This window comes from Hoplias malabaricus, chromosome 8, assembly GCF_029633855.1.
Source record: "Hoplias malabaricus isolate fHopMal1 chromosome 8, fHopMal1.hap1, whole genome shotgun sequence".
NCBI classification, from domain to species: domain Eukaryota; kingdom Metazoa; phylum Chordata; class Actinopteri; order Characiformes; family Erythrinidae; genus Hoplias; species Hoplias malabaricus.
Window position 1 is genome coordinate 15,327,019 of NC_089807.1, and position 21,962 is coordinate 15,348,980.

At 39.8% G+C, this 21,962-nt stretch overlaps 1 protein-coding gene across 2 annotated transcripts in view; it reads right to left on the minus strand.

The window, feature by feature from the left end:
* The window catches only part of pcdh15a (protocadherin-related 15a), a 212,666-nt gene that overhangs the window by 50,145 nt on the left and 140,559 nt on the right, over window positions 1-21,962 (minus strand). For both annotated transcript variants that reach the window (XM_066678199.1, XM_066678200.1), the window contains exons 22-24: window positions 18,369-18,509; window positions 17,698-17,810; window positions 1,610-1,719 (exon numbers count right to left, since the gene is read on the minus strand). In XM_066678199.1, coding sequence (XP_066534296.1) covers window positions 1,610-1,719; window positions 17,698-17,810; window positions 18,369-18,509 — 364 coding nt within the window. The remainder of the gene's footprint in view (window positions 1-1,609; window positions 1,720-17,697; window positions 17,811-18,368; window positions 18,510-21,962) is intronic.

Here is a 21,962-nt window from a genome sequence, read left to right on the forward strand (position 1 = left end):
GCTCTCTGATTGGCTGCTGAGGCTAGTGAATTAGTGCATGATGAGAGGTGAAAGGCTTGGCTGTTTGTATTTCTGCAGTGCTACAACCAGTATCACAACAGACTTGACATGAACATGTTTTTTTTTTTTAAAGTTGCAATAGCAGGAGGTGTATTTATGTGAATATTTCTATTTAAATATTAATAATACAATGCAACAATGTATCCACTTGTGATGCATTCACTGCTACCAATGCACTTCAGTAATAATAACACACTTGGACTACACTAGATGGAGTGCAGAATGAGTTACATAGAATTTAAAGAGAGTTATTACACCTTTAACAGTAAATAAATTACAAGTAGTTACATTGTTGTTATATGTTTCAAGTGAAATGAAACTGTTATTAAAGATGCTCATTATAAATATAATTGTTCCATGTAGCCTACAGTTGAATTACAGTGTTAATTAGGTTATTACTCATGTCCTCACAATCTCCAAACTGTCTTTGAATCGCTTGTGTATTTTCAGACTTATCAAATTTAAATATTTTCTTAATATTATCTGCATTCCACTAAAGTGTGCTTTAGACAGATAATCAGATCTGTTTATCATCATAATATCCTGTAGCAAATAATGGGTTATCTGATATGTTTAGGGTCATGAATAAATTTCCAGGGCTAGCTGCATCACCTCAGGAGAGTCCATATGACTAATATTCCTCTACTGCTTAATTCCATCCATCCATTTTCTAAAGCCAGGATCTAGCCAAGTGTGAAAATTAAAAACAAAGTGCTAGAGTAGAGAGGGTGATCCTCAGCCTGGAGCTGTGAAACCCTGCTGAGTCGGTACTCACTCCCTAGGGGCCAGGAGCAAGGGCATGCTGCTAAGGCCACTAGAACTAATAAATAACTCTCAAGTGCGACTGCTAGCAAAGGCTGCCCAAGCACATTCTTCTCTTTTTAACAAAGCAAAACAGGCAATATATTTGTATGTGTTTATGGGTCGGTATTCGCGCTGTCAGAAAACAAGAGGCAAATTGTCACTAAGGGGGAACCCCTTTTTTCAACAGGTAATCCCTTCAAGGGAGGTCCTTAATACTTATGGTTTGAGAACAATTTCGTACCATATTTCATTGCTGCTTTAGTTTTTTTTAGTTGAATTTTTTCTGATTTAATAAACTGTAGGATTTTTCAAATTTTTTCTGTTATCAATGGCGTTGCAATATCAGAATTAGAATCACTTTATTGGCCAGTGTGATTGAACACAGAGGAATTTGCTCTCTACATTTAACCCAATCTGTGCAGTGAAACACTAGTGAACACTAGGGGGCAGTGAGCACACATGCCCAGAATTGTGGGCAGCACTAGCCACAGAGCCGGGGAGCAGTTGGCAGTTAGGGTGCCTTGCTCAAGGGTACTTCAGTCATGAATCTTCATTCAATCTTTTGGTTACAAGCCCAGTTCCCTATCCACCAGGCCAAGGCCACCCCCATATATAGCTAGACATTTTAGACATGTTTTCCTCGACAAAATAATATAAGATAAACTTATTAAACCCTGGATGAATGTGTACTAGCTCCATATGAAAAGCCTTGACTCCCCTTCCCCCTGTGCCTTGCATCACTCACCTTCATTGTTTCCTCCCACAATGGAGTAGAAGATGGTGGTGTTAACAGCGGCTGCCAGGATCATGCCCACCGCTTGGCCGATTGGGGCATTTTCACTCACTGGACTGAACCTGAGCACAAAGAAGAGGCACAAATAAACACCCCCCAAACAGACCACCATGTAATCTCCCATTCATTCAACTTTCACTCTCCATTAGATTCATGCATAATACTCTGAGCTGCAATTTTCTTCAGCAGATTTCAGGTCCAGCAGGAAATAAGGCCACAGGAGTGAGGTATAATGTGGGACTTGTTGGTGAAAACTACATTCACATGAGAGCTGTTAAATCTCCACAGAGAGCGCCTCTACACAGTTAAAGCACCTACAGCAGGAAGAGGAAGACTAGAGAGGAAGACTAGACAAGACTTGTTTTATAATAATATTGCCCACATGTTTTATATCAAAATGTTCAGAACAATTTCAGCTCTCTCATTAAGAGAGGCCCATGTGACCTAGAGCATTTTATGAAGAGATAATCTGTCTCTAACCCTGAAAAACTTAAATCCAATTTTAGAAAATCTTTGTATTTCATTATGAAAACATCCCTTTACTCGTGTGGATGAATTGTTTTGGTGATTGAAACAGTTCTGTCAGAGGCTTAAAAACCAATGAATCCACCAGAAGCAGAAGAGGCTCTCAAGCTAATTCATAGATTAGTAACTTGGGATGTATAGTATCACGTATAGTCATGATAACATGCAATCGAAAGAGCAGTTTCTGCACATTCAGACAGTGTTTGAACTGTATTTCTGTACTGTGCTATCGCTAAGATATTAATAGAAACATCGCGCCAGCACGTGCTTCGACCCTAGAGGGTTACCGGACAAATTTCTTATTTTGACATACAACCATTGCTAGGCTGTGCGCACATTTCCTATAGTAAAGCTATAGAAAAAGATTTCCAATAGCTTGAGACAGTATTGAGCAGTTGCACATGAGCCCAGGGGCATGCCAAATGTCAAACACTGGTTGGAGATGAATAAAACCCCAGAATTGGGCAGTGGAGCAGTGGATGTTCTCTGGAGTGATGCATATTTCAGTGCCATAATGATGAGATGGACTGTAGTCTGTGATACAGAACTAATCCTGCAACTTCGCTACTGTTTATGTGGCTGAATACAATCACATCCTCACAACAATGTGCTTATATCACACACCTTAAAATGCCTTAAGCAATTTATATTACTTCTAATCTGTTTTCTTACACTAAAGTTCTGACTGTTACTGATCAAACGCATGTACAGTTACTGTGCTTTAGCTCGTTTCTCTAAACACCAGGACTATATCTGCGGCGTGAGGAAACTGTGCTGCTTTAAGTCATGTGGGAATTTCTCAGCATCATTTTGCATGTTGTCATCATATAGGTTGCTTTCAGAAAGTGCTTCAGTGTTCTCAGGCAGACAGATAGACACAGGATGGCAGGGACGTCCAGGAGCGGAGGAGGAGTGGGTGGACAGCAGCCAAACTCTGATAATAAAAAAAGCAGCAAAGTGATTATGAGCAGCCCACTGCAGACTGCAGCCTTTGCCCTGACCCATTGTGCTGGAAAGCCAGTGAAGTGTTCTCTCTGTTATCACTGAGACAATAGATGCCTGCTGCAGCTCAACACTTCCGCTGTCAGCACAAAGTCAAAAGCATTCACATTAACAGCTAAACGCTGATAAGCTTCACTCCGGTTACCATGGAAATTACTGAAGCCTTATAAATAGCCCAGGTGATGGCGCAAGGGGCGAGAGAGGTAGAGACAGAGGGAGGGAGAAAGACAGAGAGGTGAAGGGGAAGGGAGAGAGAGAGAAGGAAAGGAGATGAGATAGAGAGCAAGAGAGAGAGAGAGAGAGAGAGAGAGAGAGATTAATATTGAAACAGTGAGTGACTGGTCTCTTTTGTGTCTATTGGTTTGACACTTGCACTAGTAAAGAGTCAGGAAAGAGAGGAAGAGAGAAGAAAGAAAAACAGAATGATTGATTTCCTCCTGTAAACATCCTTATCACCCTGGGGTGGATGAAAGGATGACGTCACCTCTATCATTTCCGCATTTGTTCCACTGTCTTTTTAATTCTGTCCTAAAACCTAGTGAGCTGCCTAAGTAGGCACTGACTGCACTGACAACTGTTTAAGTAGAAAGCATTCTAATGATCATCTATTCTCACAAGGTTAAGTCGTGACGTATCGACCTTGGGAAACCTCACACCCAGGTTCAAACTGCTGCTCGGTCTAGCCAAGTTAGTGATTTTGCCGCTAGATATAGTGACTTTTCAGACCTTCTAGTGAATTATAATGAATAAAAAAAATTGACCGGCACCAAATCTAGCTCCTTTCTTTACAAACCATAGCTACTTTATATTAGATAATCGATAGTGCAATTAGAACATCAGGACGACTGTGTGCGGGAGACGTCTCTCTCCACGGCTCCTGTACTTCCAGTGACGGAGCAACAGGAGATACGGCTCTCTCCGCAGTTCCCCGGCTCACAGAGACAGATGTGGGATACACAGCTCTCTCTCCTCGGTTCATCAGCTCACAGAGAAGGAGTTGCAGCAGCTCTCTCTTCCAGAGGCGGAGCACACCTCTGATCTGAGAATGTGCAAACCATGCTGCCAAAGACACGTTTGCTTCATTTTACCTTTAATTTATTCCTTTTAATGAACCCCTGAACCAAGATAACATAATTGATTGAGATATTCAGCTTTATTCAAACCATAAACACATACCTTATGAATGTAAGAGATGAGACAAAAATGGCAAGGCTTCACATTTAACAAGCGGAATGAGACACTCCAGTTAGAGAGCGATTGCGTCACGGCTTGTTCCCACCCCCTGCACGCAACTAGTAATTATTTTTTACCTCAGCGGCTAGCGTCACCTCAGTTTCAGCGCAGTGGACTCTACTGTTCCTGTTTTTATCACAATTTTAATTATTTTTGTTCTGGGAGAAGAGCGAAAAGGACAGGAGTTGTTCTTGCGTTGCATCCTGGGATTGCCTTTGCTGCTAATAAAGGGTTCAATGCGGCCTTAAAATACGGCCAAATTAAGACATCTTAGCAGACATCATAATGAGGCGTCTAAAACTGGGACAGCCTAAGTGTCGGGAGCGCGCACACTATGACGTAAAATGCTCTCTAGCTAGACAGCTCACTAGGTTTTGGGACAGACCCAGACTTCACTCCTCAAACTAAGTGCACTTTAAGTGCCTTCAGACAGAGCAAAAAGAATACAGCGTGTATTTACCCCCAGTTTATATAACCCCCAGTATTTTCTAAGTGATAATAAGCACACTTCCTCTACAGGAAGCACACACTGCACATTTAATATAATTACTCTTTCTTTGGGATGGCAATACTAATTTATTAAACTTAGGAAATCAATAAAACCTTATTCAGTGAAGTGCGTCTACACTCCCGCACAAGACTGCATTTATTGACTGATTTATTCATAAAATTCCTTTTTAAGAATTAACTGAAATATATGATTGTTGCCTTGCGCCCAATGATTCCGGGCAGGCTCCGGACCCACCGCGACCCTGAACTGGAGCGGTTACAGACAAAGAATGAATGATTGTTGCAAAGCTGGAGGTGGCATGTTAGTGTATGTTGTGCTGGAAGGAACACAACAGTGCTGCTGGAGATTTTAAACACTGTGCCCACTCACTGTCCACTCCATTAGACACACCTACTTTGTTGTATGTGTGTCTAACAGATAGAGAGAGAAACTCATCTGTTGCTGCATTGATTCGGTTAATCATCCATTAATTCTCCATCAGTGGTCACAGGATGCTGTTGACTCAATATTTTTGACTGATGGTCTATTTTCTGTGCAGCACAGACACTACTGTGTTGGATCCTTTATTTTAATGTTATGGTTGATTGGTTTTTATATAACTATTCACACAGTATTGTATCTAATATGCACGAACAGCATATAATATATTTATCCATCTTTACATAATACATTAATACACATGAAAAATTGGTGCTTGTTGTCCACTAGGTACAGTCCATAGAAAGCACGAAGGTCATAGTGATGAAAGCTACAACACTGCCGTAGTCAGTCAGGGACTAAGTCCTATTCAGAAGCCTCCAAGCTCATTAAATAATGAAGAGGAAAAGGCTATATGCCAGGCCAAGATCAATAAAACACTTGCTATAGGGGTGTATACCTAAATTAGCTGCATTTGAAAATACTGCAGGATGGTTGAGGGCATAATAGGTAAGTAATGGGGCATATGCATTTTTCCTAAGTGGTTTTAAATGGCACAAATGAGTTGTTACTTTTACACTTACAGGATCCAGTGAAACCACAACGCTGTCTTCAACAAATAAATGGCGAAACCCTTGTTTGTATCAGCAATGTCATACAATCAATGTCTTAATAACTAAGAATGAAACAGAACAATAACGCACAGCCTTGCCTGGGAATTTTTAATTCACACATTATTCATCCCCTTTTCTTGCCAGGGTTCTTAAGGAGCTCATCGCACAAATGAGGCTAATTAAAAAGATATCAGTGCAGAGAAATGTACGAGAGGAGACTCAAAGGCCAATTTGAACCTTTTGCCCTTGATGATGTTTGACAGTGAAATTCTCTCCGATGCTGAACTGACACAATCCAGTTTAAATTTACTGAGATAATACCGCAAGGACAGAGCTACAAAGGCAAAAGTAATAAAACCTGCCTTCGTAGGAATACAGTTCACATTGCAGCACTGAAGCATGGGTTTAATGATTACATTCTCAAAGCACTTAAAAGAGAACCTTCAGTGATGGAGGAGAGTGTCAACAGTAGGTTTCTTATTTAAACACTGAATCCTCTTATGAGAACAACAGTGGTGGATTTATGCCAACAAGATAAAGTCGTAATTACCTTGGAGCAAAGAAACACAAGACATGACAGCTGAATGACGGGCGAGCTTCTTAACACAAGCAGCTTTGATGCTGTAAAGCCTTATCGTTTCCTCTCTTTTATTCTTCTTTCACATATACACACTAGGACCTCACCAATGTTTCGTAACTCTCTGTGACATTGAGCTTCGCAATACAAAAAGACCCTTGAAGTTCTTTGTCATCCGACAGTCAATATGTCCTTATTAGGAATTGTCTCTAAGAAAAAATACGAATGGCATTTTCAATCATTGACTCTCACTGCTTGGGGTCGACATAAATAAAAAATTAAAATCTTGCCTTTTTTCCTGTCCTTTCCCCCACTCTGTATCATTTAAACTTCTAAGTCAGGAAGTTATTTAACAGTCAGGCTATGAATATTGCTACAGCAAGCACTCATGCACATTAAGGCTGGGCAGTATAATGGTAATGCTGTATACTCTGGTATTTAAAATTGTGACTGTTATCTCAATATGAGGGCAATATTTATGATATGTGTGGCGTGTCAAATTTCTGTTCTGTGTCTAAGTACAAGACCACAGTACATTCATGTGCATTTAAGAGAGCCACAGGGAGAGGGTGCTGTGCAAGCTCACTGGTGACTGGTGAGGTCACACTCTGAAAACACGTGGGGGAAACAAAAAACAAGCCCAGTAGCCCACCGCAGTTGTGAGTTTAGCACTGAGTTTGGGTTAAAAGTGAGGGGCAAATTACTCAGAAGGCAATTCACTTAAAATGGGACTTTATCCTCTAAATATGTGTGTTTTGATCCTCAGTTCACTGGAAAACCATCTGCAGTGGTGTGCTAAACCACACGTGCCTGTGAGTAGCTTGCCAGATATGGTTCTAAACAGAACCAACTTATTTTTTAACTTTCCTCTCCCTCCAGCACCAGTTGCTGAAATTTGCTCTCTCTTATTGTCAGCATGTGTGTCTGTGTGCACTGTCGGACTCTGAACTGCACAGCATAAACACTCAAAAAATCCTTCACTCGACTTTGAGGCTCAGCAAGATGGTATGACGCTATGATAAATGTGGATACCGCCCATTCCTAGTGCACATTATGAGATGACCACTACAGAAGTTACAGCAGCTGCAAAGCCTTCACCTTCACCAGTGCTGAAGCAGACGCTTTGCTGCATGTTGTTGTCACCATATAAAACACTGGTAATGGTCTGTGAGGATCCGCGTTAGAGCAGATTCACGTGGCCATAATGTTATCAATTACTTATCAACTATCGCAGTGCTAATAGTGCTTTCATTCATGGGGGGTTGGGGGCATCGTAATCAGTGTGGATCTTCACTCTGCTGTTGTCAGTGTAGGTGAACCTCTCCTTTAGTGCAGATCTGACCCAGCCTCACTGCTCCACTCACCTCCAGACCCCAATTACTCGTTCACGATTCTTCTCTTAATGCCTCTTGACAGAACAAAGATACATGCAGTGCCTCCATGGACCTAACCTGAGTACTGCCATCACTGTGTATGAACACACTAATACACAAACACACACTTGCACTTGACCTCAGTAACCAATAATGAAATATTGAAAGCAAATAAATAAAGAAATTAAGTAGAATTATAAGCTTTTGCAAAAAAAAAAAAAAATAAATAAATAAAAAAGTATATATATATATATATACACACACACACAGCCATGCATACAAACTGAAAGTGTTGCAGCAAGGAGAGAACGAGAGAGAGAGAGAGAGAGAGAGAGAGAGAGAGAGAGAGAGAGAGAGAGAGAGGGAGAGAGAGCGAGATAAATAGTATCTGACAGCTCAGGATAAGCTTGCTCAGAAAATAGCCTTTAACCTGTGTGTTATTTTACCTTTTCAAATGTCATTAGCATTTGTTTACAGGGCTCTCCGGCATGAATACTAACTAAGGGCATTTAGATGTAAAGGTCTAGGCTCTGGTCATGACGCTCAAAACACACAAGTCAAAAGATTCACAGACTTACTCTTAGTTTACTGATCTTGTCTCTGCCCACTGTTTTTTCTGTTTTTATTTATTTATTTACTTTTTTTTTTTAATAATACAGCTACTCTTGTTAGGCTGGACAAGCATTACAGACCACATTTAAACTTACAGGGAAGAAACTGTAGTGGACAAACTGCAAGATTTATGATTCAATATATTTACTTTTTGTGAAAGGTCACACTATTGGAATATATCACTGTCATGTGATTTTTCACTGCCTTACAGCTACAGTTCCATAACATCTGAGAATCTGTAATCGTAGAAGATATTATCTTATATGGTAAGTAGAGCTGATGGAAATGAACAATAAAGGTAGAAAAAAATGAGTAAATTTTTTATGTTATGACTAATCACTGCTTTTTCTGTGGAATATCTTGTGTATGGGCAGAATGGTGGTGTAGCAGGTAGTGTCGCAGTCAAGTCTCTTGGGTGATTGTCTGTGAGGAGTGTCTTGTGTTCTCCATGTGTCTGCGTGGGTTTCCTCCAGGTGCTCCGGTTTCCTCCCACAGTCCAAAAACACATGTTGGTATGTGGACTGGCGACTCAAAAGTGTTCCTAGGTGTGAATTAATGAATGTGTGTGTGTGTCGCCCTGTGAAGAACTGGCACCCCTTCAGGGTGTGTTCCTGCCTTGTGCCCAGTGATTCCAGGTAAGCTCCGGAACCACAATGAACCTGCAACACATTTATATTTATGGCTTTTGGCAGACAATCTTATTCAGAATAATTAATATTTAGTCATGTTATAGTGGTTGCCAAGAGTAGTGTTAGAAGTCTTGTCCAAAGTCTGTTATTGGTATACTGTGATATTACAAGGATTAGACAACGAAACTGAAACACCTGTCATTTTAGTGTGGGAGGTTTCATGGCTAAATTGGAGCAGCCTGGTGGCCAATCTTCATTAATTGCACATTGCACCAGTAAGACCATGTGCATCCAATGGTTCAAACATTGTATCCTGAAGGTTATGCCGTGTATCAGGACGACAATGCATCAATACACACAGCAAGACTGGTGAAAGATTGGTTTGATGAACATGAAAGTGAAGTTGAACATCTCCCATGGCCTGCACAGTCACCAGATCTAAATATTATTGAGCCACTTTGGGGTGTTTTGGAGGAGCGAGTTAGGAAATGTTTTCCTCCACCAGCATCACGTAGTGACCTGGCCACTATCCTGCAAGAAGAATGGCTTAAAATCCCTCTGACCACCGTGCAGGACTTGCATATGTCATTCCCAAGACGAATTGACGCTGTATTGGGTGCAAAAGGAGGCCCTACACCATACTAATAAATTATTGTAGTCTAAGACCAGGTGTTTCAGTTTCATTGTCCAACCCCTGTAAGTAAGGGTATAATAAAATGTTAAACAAGTGAAATTTCTGCTTTGCTTACTTCAACAATATGAGAACAGAGGAAAAGAGAGGAAAAAAAGATACCAGATCCAGTCTGAGAGTGGAATATTTCCCTTGCATACAAAATAAATGTCCTTCGATATGAATATTGTTCTGTAAATTTAGGTTATTTTTTGCCTGAAACGGAATCATGTTCTAGAGGAAAAAAAGTGAATGGGATTTTTGAAACCATTCTAAAAAAGCTCCAATCTTACAGTGACTATTGAAGAATATTGGCCATGGGATGATCAATTCATCTTTTTTTCTTTCATCCGTCTTCATTGGTCTTATCTTGCATGCAGTAGTATCATTAGTCCAGACTCAATTATTCCAGTCTTGTTGGATGGTTCAAAAGAGCTGTATAGAGACTGACCTTTTACCGAGCAAGCACCACTAACAAACAGTACACACCAATGTGCATAAGGGGTGTGTGTGTGTCATTGTGTGAGTGTGTGTGTGTGTGTGTGTGTGTGTAAGTGTGCGCGCATGTGTGAGTGTGTGTGTAAGTGTGCGCGCATGTGTGAGTGTATGCATGCATGTGCACACTCTTCTATCTCTCTTTCTCTCCCGTCTCACTGTGTGCTGTTATCAGTGCTACAGAAGCACACAGTTACAGAGGGCAGGCTAATGAGGTCTATGGAGAAACACTTTATCTCCCCTACACCCCATGCCATTAGCGCTCCCTTTCTTCTTCAGGCTTTTCAGCAGTCTACTCCTCCTCAGCTTCTGTTTCAGTCAGTACCCAGCTTTTTGAAAACTTACGCCTTGCCGAACAAACTTCAGAGTGAGCAACGCCACATCCGAATTAAAACCAAAGCCCAAATTCCCTGACTTGCCAGTGAAATACAGCTTAATCATTTTACTACCGCTGCACTCCAACTCCCAGCAATCCCCAAACTCTCTATTCTAAGGTTCAATAAAAGAGAATGAATAAAGTAACGCAGCATATATCATTGTGTATTCAGCTCCAAATGTGCATTCTGTGATATCTTTAAACACACTCACCAGGAATCCTGCCTTAACATGAGAACCAGGAGTCTGTCTACATAAGACCATGGAACCCTTAGTGTCCCTGTACATATATATCATAGATATTCCTTTCACAGCCCATATACTTTTACCTTATTTTTGCATATTTATTACAAGCAGCGTTTAAATAGGGATATAAAATATGCCATTATTGGACAAAACATTGAATTGTCTGTCTGTCTTTCTTTCCAGTTTTGCTTTTGGCAGTAAATGTGTCCATTGCTGAAAATTCCAATTGCTTGGAATAAAATCTAGTTAAATGATCTTTTTTCCTTCTTTTGTAACAATACTGTTTCACATATACAAGGTTTTGTCCAGGCTATGGTGAGGCTATGTAACATTATGACCAATATTACTATCATTCTGATACTGCAGCTGAATTTACAGTGATTTACTGCACACATATTGAGAACTGCTAATTCACTCATTTCACTGTCAACATTATATTTTCTTACCATTCTCTGATCTGGATAAGAACATTGCTAAATATTGAAAATGCTCATGATTAAATGAAACAATGTATAGTTGCAATTATATATATTTCATTATATATCATAAAACAATTCCCGTTTGTTGGTGTCACTACTGATTGAGATAAGATTAGGATAATCAGAATACAAATATCAGTTTGTCCATGTGTGGGCTGTAGCAGATGTTACATCAGTCATCAGTGTAGTAGCAGGCTGCTAGAAGTTGTGACCAGTCCATAACATCGAGTGCATAGTACATCGGTACAACATTCCAGTATTGGAATGGCAGCGCAATACCTCCAGTGTGCCAGCCTCACATCACTGTGTATCTGAGTTCCAAAGTCCATCAGACTATGCCCTCTGGCCACAGTAGTAAAGCAAGTGCCCCTGAAAGTGCACAAACACACACACACACACACACACACACACACACAGTCTTTTCCAATCGCTCAGCACAGAGCCACACAGCCAGCAGCCCTGGATCACACACATGGTCAGTCACCTGATTCACTCTTTTCTGGCCTTTCTCTTGACACTGCAGGAGCATATATTCACATACTTATATTTTCTCTACTTTTCTCTCAAGCTTGTCAGGCTATTAACATTAAATGAGCCTAAAAATAAACACACACGTACTCCTGATGAATTCAAAACCAGGGCCGGTTTTGGCTGAAAAAACTGGACAGGATTTCAATTTGTTGTACATTTTAAAGACATTTTATTCTATTCTTTAGCACAGCAGAGTTTAACCAACCATCACAAATTTGATTTGCTGAATTTGTACATCCTCTGATCTGTTATTAATGTTACTTGGGTCCTGTAATATTCCAGTTTCTAATATAATCGTGTGCTATATTATGGTGCATGTGAGATTAAAGTCAACATGCTCAGTGCACAATGTTGGCTAGTGCGGTATAAAGCCTCCAAAGGTGGAGCGGGTTGTGAAATGTCACTCTCTGAAGTAAAGGCATGAGTTTCAGCGGCCTTTGTAAAAACTATTCCTCCTACATCAGCAACTGATGATCCAACATCTTTTCTAAAGCATGTGAGCTGAAGCTGTTACTGCAGTAAAGAGGGAGTGAATGATTAATACATTTACTTTCAGAAGAAGTGATGGACAACAAAGTCATCCTGTGTGTTCTGAGGACTGCTGAAAATGTGTTGAAAGTTGTAGAAATTGACACACATATCCCGGGGCCTGATCTTCCACTCTCTGTTTATTCGAAGTACACCACAGGCTCAGAGAAGTCAGGCCAATTGGAGCCCAGTCTAGAGCGGATAAAGCAGTAATGAGGGCTGGTGGTGGCACAGTGGTTAGAGTCTGAATCCAGACTCCACTGGCACTGCCCGCAGGTCTGTGCCAACACTCAAGACTGATGATGAGCTGGAACAAGGTGTTAATGAGTCAACATACACACCACTGAGCTGCTACTACCTACCCAACACACACACAAACACAAATGAACTACCACCCCCACACACAAGCTGGCACCAAACATGCAACACATAGCCACTTAATAAAAATCACTGAGATGCCATCACACACACACACACACACACACACACACACACACACACACACACACACACACCAGACTGAGTCTTTACAGAATATCTGTCCACTCTTGGTAATGCCACTGGGCATTTATTGCCACTCACACAAGGCTCCTGTCTCTTTGAATGAGAAAACATAACAAACTGTTTAAAAACATATTGGAAATCACTAATAAAAAATAATGATAAAACATTAACAACAACAACAACAACAAAATGAACAAATAGTTATTTGTATTTTGCAAACATAACACAACATGCACAGCCACTTCACAACACTTAAACATTAATTATCTGCTTAAACCCATTAAAAATCACACAACACTCTGTTTGTTCTCAAAGAAAAGCCGTTATCCAATACCACCTTCCTGGCTGGTGAATTCGTTTTAAAGGAATCACAGAATACACAGCTCTGCTGCAAGTTTTACACTAATCTGTTTCACTACAGACTAGAGCTGCAATCTGAGAGCACCGGGTAAACAACAGCCACAAGTAAAGGAAATGTATAAATGCTTAGAGACAGACATATCTCTGAATAAACCTACACTGACTCTAAAAGATCCCCATGAGTATCTACAACTCTGATATGCAGTACATTACTGTTTGTTTCTTCAGTTTAATGTAGTACATACACGAACTCTCCTAAAGGGAGAAAGATCCTTCAAGACTCTCAGTTTCAAAGGTTTGTAGACACCCCTCATAGTGAGTGTATTATGACAATTTAGGGTACACAATCAAAGACAAAACTGTTATGATTACAGCTTGTATGATCATATAAATGGAAAATAAATGAGTAAAATACAATAACTGTAAGAATAATAATAATAAAAATGAATGAAATAAAACCTGCCACTATGGAGCAGCTATTTTTTTTCAATGCTTGTTGTTGGCTAGAGGGGTGCTAGTTATTGGCCAGCCCTAGGGGTCTAGAGCAGTGGAACAGTGGAATATGTAGTAGTAGTATTAATGCAGAGTCATATACTGTACACTGAGTTGGAGCTGTGATTGGTATCCCTAACTAACAACAATCCACTTGTTCTTTGCTGCAGCAAAAAGGGGGAAACATCCATCCATCCATCCATCCATCCATCCATTATCTGTAACCGCTTATCCAATATTAGGGTCGCGGGGGGTCCAGAGCCTACCTGGAATCATCGGGCGCAAGGCGGGAATACACCCTGGAGGGGACAAGGGGGAAACAACCTGATGATATCCTTCATTTTAAAAGAAATGTTGGGTAAGCAGGTGTCCACAAATTTTACTTCAAGGCAATGGGTGCACTGCAGTATTTTATATAAACAAATCGAAAACAGCACTTGCTGCTAAGCATTATATTATTTTTAATTCAAATGTTTATCGCTTGTCAACCTACATAAGGCCTTGCTCTTGTACATGGGAATAAGCGTGATCAGAAGGGTTATACAGTAAAAAGCCTACAAGAAATAAGATACAGAAACTGCAGTTAATTAGTTTGGTGTACTCCATCAATGCCCCTGACAATGGTTTCACTTCTGGCAAGATTTGTTTACCCAGGCCTGTTAGATAAATGTTCAGGCCAAGCAATGTACTGTAGTAATCGCTCATTGTAGATACACATTCTACACTGTTCATATTGTGTATTTAATTTGCTGGTTATTGATAAACACTTGTTTGCACACATAACTATCTGAGGACCTGATGGCTGTTCAGTTTGGTATGCTAATGCTATCATGTTCCATGGTCCAAAGACAGCATCTGCTCCATTTAGCTCTTATTACTTTTCTTTTTCATCAACGCACACTCCTTTGTCCTGTCTCAAAAATGAAGTGTCAGTATCATCAGCCCCTCATATATATACAGCACAATGTATCATGCAGAAATTATACAGAGCATTGCCTCTGAATTACAATCACTATGGAGACCGTTGCTATGCATGAATATCATCATGATGAACGTAAGTACTTGAGTGTGACAGGACTGCTTCAGGCAGCATGAAGGAGGGGGGGGGGATATCATCCACATTAATTAAATGGTCAGTACAGAAAGATTTGAAAAGCTTAAGCAAGCAGATCTACACTGATTCCACGCTCACATTTTCTTTTTACCGTCTCGAAAACAATATGCTATTCCCTTTTACCCCGGTCTATGCTGGTTGGTATCAACAGAAAAGGCGCCCAACTATTTCTGAGAAATTTATCACACTTCATTTCATTAACTGCAGAACTAAGCCCCTCAGAAGATGGTTTCTGACATAATGAATGGCTTTTTATTAACTAGAAAACATTGACATAATTAACATGAAATCATTTATATCCAATCATTAGACAATTCCCTCCACATTATGAAGGTTTAATTACAGTAGGGCACAGTCGGTATGAAATTATGCACATTGGACACTTTCATTGTGTGAAATGTCCTTTGGTCAATATTGAATTACAGTTATCACCAGTTAATTGAGAGCTGTTAATTAGAAAGCTCTATATAGTGTGCTCTAATTGGAGTTGAAGGACTCTCGTTAGCCAGAGTGGCCATCAGTGCTGTGACTGATATCTTTACCCTTCAGAACCTGACTGATAAATCGATTGGCTGAAAATGATGGCCAATATTGTCCGGCAAATGCATCTGTATAGGAAAACTCTCTGCCTGGTTCTGGATAATGGCATCGGCCAAAAGCCATACAGCTATAACTGGATATTTGTATGACAGCAAAACAGTGTAATGTGTCTCTACTTTGTCTCCTTTGTCTTTTATGGTTTTTGTAGATGATCAGTTGTTGGAGAAAAGTACTGCTGTTGGAGCCAGTCAGATGGTTTTCATTATAGATGCTCTAGTCTGACCCTTTTCCTCTGTCCAGTCAAGTCATTCCAAAGCACTTCACAGGTGACTAATACACCTGACCAAAGGCAACAGACTCAACTCATATTCATAAGCCATAATGATGCAACAGAACGCTCTTTCACTTTGATGATACTTTGATCTAAAGTATCATCACAGCAACAAGCTACATCAGAGTAGAACTGTGAGAGAAACAGAAAACCAGTGGGTAGCATTATTTTCTTTTCTTTTTTTTTTTCTTATCGTATCTTACAAAGCACCGCAATAAAGGCAAACATTAAGCAAATAGACGAAGGGCTGTACTTAAGATCAAAAAAGTGTTCTAATAACAAATTAAAGCTGGAAGGTGATTAACATTAGCAGACAAAATATGCTTGGAGGCTAACAGCCCCAACAAAGTCATTTCTCATGTGGGTCAAGGGCTCCACTTTGATATAGCGCAACGTCTTTATCACAGATGAGAGCGATTACTGAAGCAGGCAGCGAGACCACAGAGCTAATCAAAATCACTGAAGTCTACTGAACCCCAGCACCTTTATTACAATCGATACAGCCCTGAAACACTGACCCATCCCAGAGCCCAGGCAAGCCACTCTCCATGTGCCTGCCAGTCAAACCCATGTCATATTTAAAACAGCTAAAGGATAATCTTCACAAACCACAGGCATGTCCCCCTCCGCTTTCTTCAGAAACTAAAGTATGCTTCAGAATGCCCTCTGCCAGCGAGTGTCAGCTCTTCTCGTTGCATATTCATACAGAGCCCTCATTAAGAACACTGGCATTCAGAGTGTGCTCGGGAAAACATGCGCTGAATTATTCTAAATCCAAAAAAAAAAAAAAAAAAGAAATACATTCTCTTCAGGAAAAAGGAATGGAGTCTTGCATCCAGGCTGGAAATATTTTCAAGTTTAGTGGTGAAAATAATCAATATCTGCAAAGCAAAAGGGAAATGGGGAGCTGCAGGATATTAAATTATTTTGCCCTTTACTGGTATACGTCCAAGCTGAGATAATAACTTAGAGTCATCTTTAATTTCTGTAAACCTGGCTCAATAAAAGCTATTAAATAATACTGAAGCCAGGTTTAATCATTTACATAGACACTGTTTTAAGGCGACAACTTATAACCCCACTATGGACATAAAGCTCAATGTAACTGAAGCATAATCACTTTGGTGATGAATGTTTGGATAAATATGCTGTAGTAGGCTACTTCCTACTGCATTATACTAACTTTTGATGAACCTTCCTGCAGTTTAGACATTCTGGTCCTAAGCCAGGCCAATACTACAGCAGTAAAAGCTTAAAATTCAGTATAGGAACAGATTAAGCTTGTGAATATTTATATACATTTGGGGAAAAACTATGTTCACATTATGTAGCAGAGTATTTGGTAACTGCTCAGGGGTTTGCAGAAGTTGAAAGTAGGATGAGGACACGGGGCTTTGTCTCTATGGCTGACTAAACATTATGGTTATTTCATGTGACAGAAGGATGTAAATCACACAAACTGAGTGATATCCACTATAACACTTGGACAAACTGCATCTCAGTTCTAGGTATCTTTGAAAAATGAATGTGATGAATTGCTAACTTGAAACAATGTGTCTGCCTGCAAATGTTTAACATTCATAACAATATATCTAAATATACTTTCATCTAAGCTAAATCATGTTGGTTGTAGTAATGGCTGTTTTGAAAAGTGTATGGTGTTTTGCTGTCTCATTAGTCTCTGCTTTCTGAAAAGCTGGGATTAAGAAAACTACGATTATTGCAATAAGACTTGGCCAATTCCACTTCTAGGGACATATGAGACTTCAGTGGCACGTGCTGAAATGGATTCAGTTGGTATGAAAATGTGGCAGGTAGAAGAAAAGAAATCAATTGAAGGCACCAGGCTGTTTTACTTCGATCTATCTAAAGATAAACTGACCGGTACTCCTCCTCTGTGAAGATGGGGATTCTGGAGGGCTGCAGGACTGTGATCTCCACCAGCGTTCTATTCATCTTCACTGGATCGCCATCATCGTAAGCAATCACTATCAGCTAGAAAAGAGTACCAATATAATATTTATAGAATATAGAAATGAGCTTTCAAGTTTGACTTGATATTAAAAAAAAAACAGCTTTATTAAATGTTCTTCAGATCATACTGGACTCAGAAAAACACTATTTCAAGGGGAAAAGCATCATGCCTAGCTTGGCATGCATAGCAATACCCAATATAATGTTTTATATAGCTCTTCTAAGCTATTCTTCTAAGACTAAGCTATTATGTTATAAACAATATTGTAATACCCAGTTACAAGAAGTCACAACAGCATAAGTGAATTGTGCTGAGGAGTAACTACAATTAAACTACTGTTTTTGTTGTTCATGGACTTCCCATGAAATGTAAAAAAGGAGAAATCTTTGCAAATTAGAGAAATATTTAAACAGGAAAGTTACGATTTTGCCTTAGTGTTCTCAAACAGTTGCTCTCTTAATGAGACATATATTAAAAATATATTAGCCACAGCCCAATGGCATCTGCTTTAAGTTCATTAGAGCCTCTTGTGTTTGTTTTCAGGAGTCAGTGAAAGGTGTGCTATGTACTGAACTCACTTTGAACACAGCGCTGGGCTCCTCATTCAGATTGACTTTGGTGATGACCCTGCCGGAGGTCTCCTCTACATCAAAGATGCTGCCGCTGTAGGGGGACTGCTCTTGGTCCACCCTGTACCGCACCCTGCTCGCTGCTGTTCCCTACGGCCAGAAAAAGCACTTTACCATAAAAATATGTCCAAAACATAGGATTACCTTTGACACATTGGAACATAACATAGAAATAAATAAATACACAAATTCCAGAATAATCTGCATCAAGATGCTGGTATTTATTACTTATGTATTCTTGGGAGCATGAGAAAGAGGCAGGCACAGTTCCCCAGAGAAGTTATAGCAGTCATAAATAAAAGGAAGATTTTCCATTTATGTGACTAAAGACGATTGTAGGAATAAGACCAACTCGACCTTAGATCAACTCTAGCTATATAGCACGACCTGACAAACAATTAATAGGGATTTTTAATGATGGAGTTATTTTCTAGGACTTGACAGAAAAGCCTGCAAACTTGCAAAACCTGTATAATTACAGTTATAAATTATGATGTTTTACAGCTTATGTAAACTTCTACACTGTCCAAATATTTTAGCCACTTGAAAATCAACATTTACTTTTATTTTAAAGATACTAGGCAGTCTACCGTCTTTGTAGCAGCTTCTGTTCATCTGGTACATCTGGTTCTCTGGTTGACCACAGAGAACCATGCAGTAGAGGAGCTTGAAAAATTGCGATACTCATATAGAAATCTACACAATACACACAATTTGTTTAAACCAATGATTCTCAAACTGTGGTATGCGTACCAGTGGTTGTACGTGAAGCAAAAAGAGATGTTACAGTAGATGACCTAAACAAATACGACTTAGTTAATATACTGAAGATCTAATAATGTGTTTCAGAATTGTCATAATTAATAAATACATTTCATTTGAGTTTAATAAAAGAATGCAACATGGGCTATGCACACCCTGTATGTAGTCCATTACATCTGTAAAGGAAGGGGTGGGGAAGTGTTCCCTCCCTTTTTTCCAGGGAAGGAACATGATTCCCCAGTATTATGTGAAATCTGCGTAAAGAAAGCCCTTAGTTTCAGCTGCTCACTGGACGTAAGCAAAGGATAGAGATAGAAGTGAGCAATTTGGAATTTATTTTTAAAAAACACAAGCTGAGATCAAGCCTGAGAAATAATCCGGAGAGCAGAAGGCAGAAATAGAAAGATAAGACTCATAGGTGGTTCTCAGAGTTTTTGGTTTGATAATGGGTGGTACTTTGTCGAAAAAGTTTGAGAACCACTGGTATAAGCCATTCATACACTCTTCATCAAAGAAATGTATGGAGCAGGACAATATTTCTCCTCCTCCAGAAAGATGTTCAAAGCGACTTGCTTAAACATGGACTCCTAAACCAAGGAGCCAAGGGAAATGGTTCAGTGTTTCTAACTCATCTCCAGATGAGCAGAAAACAAAAGAGAATCAACAGTGAGCTTTGTGAGTGTGCGGCAGGTTAAAGGTGCCACTCTTCTCTATCGTAGCTGGGTTTGACATTCTCCAACTTTGGCAGAGTCTTTCCTGTCATGTTTTGTTTCAGAGAATAGTGTGTGCGCTCCGGGGCTTGTTTAAGTCGGTGCGTAACATCTTCCTCCATCGCTAACTTCAGCTCAAGAGTACCTCTCTTGTCTGGCTTCGGCGGCTTTCCCATAAAATGTTTCAGTCTCTGTGCGGTGGTAAACATAAACAGACATTAGGAGTGCGATGGGTGGGCAGGGTGGGGGTGGGGGGGGGCAGCAGACACACCACACATACCTCTGACAGCCAAGAAGGGGAAAGTAGAAACTGAAAATAAATAAATAAATATATATATAAATAAAAAATCAAGCCAGATGGTGTCTTCTTGTCTGAGCTTAATGCCAGGTCTGCTTCTCTCAGTGAGTCTTTTTAGTCATGTTTATTCTCTCCTATGTAGAATTTAACATTAAAAAGTTGACACCATGAATAATGCAAAAGCTTATGGAGCTTAGAGGAAAGTAAACAATGACAAAAGTAGGGGTTCTGGCAACAGTGAAAAAAAAGGAAGAGGTGGGGGGGGGGGTTGAAGGATTTGACCTCACTTGACCACAAGATCACAGATTCAGTGAACGAGTGCCACACCCTGAACAACCTGAATTGCAGAGAGTAATAGAAGACAAAATAACCAGGCATTACTCTACCATTAGACCTTTCAGCAATCCTGTAACCTTCTCTGGCTGCCAGACAGTTTGGGGATGTCCGGAAACTTCCCCTAATGAGATATCTCACATCAGCTGTGGCTAACCTGCCATTACTGCAGCACTTGAGGAAACAGCAGGTGTTGGCTTGGCCAAATCACTCAGCTTAATGACTGTAATTAAGGAGACTTTTACTAGGACCGCACAGAAAGTCCTATACCCACTCCAGACACAAAGGTTTGTTTCTGTATACTCTCTGGACATGGGTGCATTCATATATACATATGATGTTGCCTATAGAAAAAAAAAAACAAAAATCATTATTACCAGTAATCCTATTTATTCATATTTTGCAACAACTCAATGGCGATGTTCCCAGTTTTAATCAAAAACATTTCAGTGAATGTTTCCTCACCATTTGCTAGCTCTCCGGTCTGTTTGCATGCCAGAAAAAGGTCTGGTGTTTGTACACAGCCCTGACTCAGTTAATGAGAGAAAAATAATAAGGGTCTCTGCCCAAAATGTCTCAAGCTTTTTCTCTGTGCGACAAGCAGCATCTGGAGGCGTTTGAACAGTGGAGAAGACTGAAAAGCATTAAATGTGTTGAAGATATTGCTCTATTTCTGCTCGATAGGTGGGTAATAACGAATCACTTACTTAGAATCACACTTCAGTCTATGTCTACGTTTTACATTTTCAATTCATTATATTTATTACTTTTTATTATATGTTTTACTTTTTACTTTTGATTAAATACCATTTCTGTTTTACTGCTTTTTTGTCTTTTATACTTATTTTTTTATTTTTATTTGAATCGCTTTTAAATTGTTTAAAAAATGTAATGCACCCACTGTAATGTTTCTGTACTGTTGTCTAAAGCACTTTGAATTGCCATTGTGTATGAACAGTTTTCTATAAATACTTGTCTTCTTTTGCTTTTACAAATAACTTAAGGTGGAACTGACTCCAAATTCAGGTTTCTGATTGAAAACAAAGGAGGCACTTCTCCAGATTTGTTCTATTTAATTCTGGTTCGGGGTCATGGTGTTTCTGAGGCCTACACAGAATCACTGGGCACAAGGCAGAAACACACCCTGATTAGGGCAACAGTCCACCACAGGGCATCACCCAGTCGCTCACACCAATAGACACTTTTGCACTTTTGTTCCTACCCTCCTCCAGAAGTTACATAGTGCAGATTCTGCAGTGCTGAAATGGATTATGGATAAAATGTCATCCATCCATCCATCCATTATCTGTAACCGCTTATCCAATTTAGGGTCGCGGGGGGATAAAATGTCATTTTTTTTGCAACTTTTTTTAAGCATATGATGTTGCACATAGGGGCGGCACTGTGGTGCAGCAGTTAGGGTCACAGTCACACAGCTCC